The sequence below is a fragment of the Cupressus sempervirens genome, chromosome 6, assembly GCF_028749045.1.
Source record: "Cupressus sempervirens isolate cs-2001-9-10 chromosome 6, ASM2874904v1, whole genome shotgun sequence".
NCBI lineage: Eukaryota > Viridiplantae > Streptophyta > Pinopsida > Cupressales > Cupressaceae > Cupressus > Cupressus sempervirens.
The window spans coordinates 104070265-104075023 of record NC_143123.1 but is presented as its reverse complement, the minus strand read 5'-3'; the positions used below and the strand labels follow the sequence as shown (position 1 = coordinate 104075023).

Genomic DNA, 4759 nt, shown 5'->3' with positions numbered 1-4759 from the left:
GCTATCAGTACAATCAGTTCTTGATTATTGTAATTCATTACTGCAGAATTTAGCCTGAGTTTCTTCAATTGATGGAACCAGTTAAAAATGCTCATTACCGTCCTGAACGCATACACAATATGCCTTGCACCCATCCGTAGTTAAACAATGCTATCCAAATTTTTGTCTTAGATTATTTTCTTGGTCTCCCTTCAGTCACACTTCTATAATGACATTGTAAACAGAGTTGATGTCATCTCAAAACTCAAATTCTAAAACCTATTCAACATGCAGTTTGGCTAAGCAGAGATTTAATCGTATTTCAGAATTGCACGATGATGAAGTAGCTGCAGGAAAAATGTCTTCAAATTAAAAGTAGCAGCCAGTATCGTTCCAGTCAGATTTTACATCTTTTGGTAAGAAATTGGTCAGTGATACAGATGAACACTACGATCATTATCACAAAGGACAGAAATTGGTTTACTTTAAAAAATTGATTTGACTACTCTCTTTGAATGAATGGAAAATATGGCATTAATCCAAACAAATCAGAAAAGACACGGTTGCCAAGCTACTTCAGATCCCTATTATTTTGATATAATCTATAATTTCCATTGGATCTTTTCAAAAACTCCTTGAAGAAGATTGTAAATTCGAATGAAATATGCATTTCCTGATTTCTTCTCATGTACCAAAGGAATGCATCCCCACCCTATCATAAAAGAGAATTATAATCCTATTACTATTTTTCTATTCCAATATTCTTCAAAAATTTGGGGGAACTTCATAGGATAATCAATGTAGGCACAAAGGCAAAAGCCTACAATGCAATGGTAACTTGCGAGCCTCTCATGTAGGAAGTCAGGAAGTCTTGGGTTCGATTCTAGCTTCGCTTAACATATAATAATAATTAATTTTAACAAATAATAATTAATCTAGATTTCGACCGTTTACAAAAAAAAATCAATGTAGGCACAAAATATAATCAACACTAAACTAGAGTAACCAACAGAAAAATGCTTCTGAAAAAGACTGGCAGAAGATTTTACATAGGCAAGAATAATCAGGCAAGTATCAAAATTCTATCTTATTGAAAACTGGCACCATTGTTAGGGTTCTATAGTCCACTAAAATGACTATGAACAAAGTAAACTAGAAACGTAAAACTAAATCCATTCCGAAAAAGTCTATAACACAATTTTTGCCTGATAAAATGTATATCTGCGAATCTCCTTTATTTGACACATTATATTTCCACTCACCATTATCTAAAAGCCTCATTTTCCCTAAATCTAATGAGTAATGCAGCAGCAAATAGATACACAAGCCACAAAGACTGAAAGCACAATCCCAAATTACCCATTGGAATATGATCCGGCGATGCTGCGTACCAATAATGCTTTCACAGCTGATGAATCCCACCAGAATATTTCAATACAGAAGTAATATGCCCACCCAAAAGGCATTTTAATCGAAGGGATATGTTTAGGGCAGGTCCGGTTAACACTGCTATGATAAATACCACCACACCTGGCATCTAAGCCCGCTAATGAACATACCATGCACTGAAACCCCTCAATGTGATTCTTGAAGCATAAAATAGGCTAAAAATATAGCCATACCACAATTACCCAACCTTTCTCTAAACTACTCACAAATATTCCATAAACTATACGAAAACAGAGATCTCAGATCACAAATCATATTGACAATATTATACGAATGAGGGACAAGAAAGACAAATCATATCAAAGGTTTAAGCATGAGAGATTTCTATGCCCTAAATCAACAATATGAATGAGCGACAATCATATCAAAGGTTAGGGTATGAGAAATTTCCGTGCCCTAAATCAACAATATGACATGAAAGAGCAACAAATGAGAAAACCCCAATGAAGGCAAGTGGGCATCTCTAATTTCCCATCCCTTCTTCCGCAAGCTCTCAGATTTGCTCAAAATTTCATGAAGCCAACCCCCCAAAAAAGTTAACTATAAACCCCTCAAGCAAATAGAAATTGTCTATCAGGAAGTGATACATAACCAAACCCCCGATAAGGTAAGAAGAAGGCCCAGGAGAGTGTGCAGAAGATGCATGGTCTCGCCAAGGGCTAATCCTGCTACTGCAGTCGCCGCGAAAGTGACTGCATTGGTTACAGGCACTGCTAAGGAAATCGGGCTATCCCCCAAAATTAGAAAGAATCCAGCTGAGGCCGACAAATTGATTATGAATGGAATTGAGTATTGCCACACACAGAGAAGACTTACCCACTCTTCGATGTAGTTTACGAACCAATCAAACCCTGAGCCCTGATTGGAAAGTGGTAAAGATTTCTTCTGTTTCTCGTTTTTGTGCTGTTCAGAGATGAGGGCGCCCCTCTTGATCAATGCATTCGTGGTTCCCCAGACCATCCCAACTGCTATCATTGCTTCTACACCCATTTCTCGGTAAACCCACAAAACAAGAATTCAGATACACTTGCAGATTTAGATTTGAAAATATCCTTTCGAGACCTCAGCTACGTCGAGTTGCTGTATAACCATCGTTTTAATCACATTTGTTGATTTAATGTGTAATATTTATTTATAATATTTGGGATTTTGGGATTTTGGGATATTTTTTTTGGTTTATTGAAAAGATTTGAAGTCATTATTATCTAGGTGGTTACAATATAATTATATTTTTATTGGAAAAAATTAATTCATTATTATTTACAATACGATATCTTTATTTTAATCTTCTTATGTGCAATACAATTATATCTTTATAGTCTAAGTTAGTCTAGTCGTGGAGAACTTGTACTCTTGAAATAGAGGTTACTAGTATACATATCTTAAATATATGTATCTAAAGAAATGCTCATAGATATCAATTATAAAATATTTAAAATTTAATTTATTATACCCAAAAATATCTATATATTTTCATTGTATCTATATTTATTTTTTGAGGACTGAATTAAGTTTTTTATTTTAATTTCTAAAAATAATATTATTTATATCTTCAAAACTTATAATTTTAGCAAATCATATCTTTATTTTTATTTTTTATGTAATGTTTATTGATTTTTTTAAGTATATTATGTTTATAATAAATATTGAAATTTTGACATGCAAATGTTTGTCAAATTTAAGTTTAAAAGGTAATTGTTAACATTAACACACTCACACCATAATCCACCCTTTCTCCATTGTAGAATGTCTATTGGTATTAACAAGTTTAAATTCTACTTTGTAAGATATGATGTCTAGGCCTCATTTGTAACACAATTACGTATTTCTTGTAAAAAGAACCAATAGCATTGAGATTTATATTGCAACTATTTTTGCTATTATTTTTATGTAAGTCATGTTTTTAAACTAAGAGGCATGTTCTTCTAAGTCTAGGGTAAATTTGTAAATGTTATAGCATGTTATGTCTCTAGTGATTAGATATTACATTTTAAAAAAATAACCAAAATAAATATTTAAGTCATCAATATTTGAAATCGTATAAATGATCACTAGTCCTTTATCTTGAATGTTTTTATTGCATTTTTTTAATTTAATTATTTTTGTTTACTATGTCTTAGTATATTTATTATAGTATTTATAACACTTTTGTTGTAATATTTTAATCTTTGTAACAATATTGAACATTCTCATAGCCATGACACTTTTATCTCATGAATTAATAACTAATTAAAGTTATACATTACATAGAAGTTGGTAAATTGATCATTTTAATTTCATCTATTATTTCCTTCCACGACATGAGTTTATTACGCCGAGAGGCATAAGATTACAATGGCAGCAGACCTCCACTATAGGAGCCCAACGAATGTAACAGTGTAAGAAAAAAGAATTACACCAGTTGTCGCACTCCAGTACACCATCTGCCACTTAGATGCTCCATTACACCAGTTGTCACTCCATATTGTAGTACAATTACCAGCAACAAGAAGAAACAAGGGCTCTGTTGGAGCTAGAGTCCTTGCCTCTTGGTTTGTTTTAATGATGTATATTGTTTTGATTAATAGTAAATCTTTTTTAATTTGTGTAATCAGCAATTGATTGTTGTTCATATTTATTTCAATTTATTTGCGTTGAATAAAATTTAGAGAACCTACAAAATCTTTGTACCATGATACACCTTCAATAAATGTATTTGTTAGAGCATTTGGAATCCACTTTTAAACCGGACTATAATATCCCAAAAAAATTACCATGGTTGTCTAAATTTTAGAAGGCCAACGTGACTTAACAAGCTTTTAGTTATTTCCCCATGTCTCCATGTAGCTGTTTATAGACAATCTAGGCTTAAATTTAAGCACAGGTAGAGTGTTACTATGGAATTTTAAGTTTGAAGGAAAAGATAAATTAGATGTTTTCCTACAATAATGGAGCAACAATTGCTTTAAATCTCAACATAAGGTTTGAAAACAGAAAAGATTGAAAATTCATTTGTTTATTGAGTTAAAAACATTAAGCAGCAGGTGCTAACTGAAATAAGCTTTAACAATTGCATGGAGACCCTTTGTGTCAGCACAATAAGAAGCTTCCATGCAAATACACAATCAAACATTTAATGCAGTTGCAAAATCAGTCAAGGATATTACAAGGAAACACTTAATTTATGTAAGGAAACATTTTTAAAAAAATTTGGTAAAAGTTATAAAAATTATATGGGAAAAGGCAAAGTTAAATGAATTATTTCTTTATATGAACTGATCTTTTCCTTGCAATTTTTTTTTCATTTGATCTGAGGTTTATGTTTTGGAATCATTTGTGCAGTATTATATTT

General features: G+C 32.0%; 1 protein-coding gene across 1 annotated transcript; it reads right to left on the bottom strand.

Moving 5' to 3' along the window:
* Positions 1-1316: 1316 nt before the first annotated feature.
* On the bottom strand, positions 1317-2538 carry LOC149551461 (uncharacterized). Its single transcript, XM_089786965.1, has one exon. The coding sequence runs from the start codon at positions 2416-2418 to the stop codon at positions 2002-2004; it is 417 nt and encodes a 138-aa protein (XP_089643091.1). The 5' UTR covers positions 2419-2538; the 3' UTR covers positions 1317-2001.
* Between the last annotated feature and the right edge of the window lie 2221 nt (positions 2539-4759).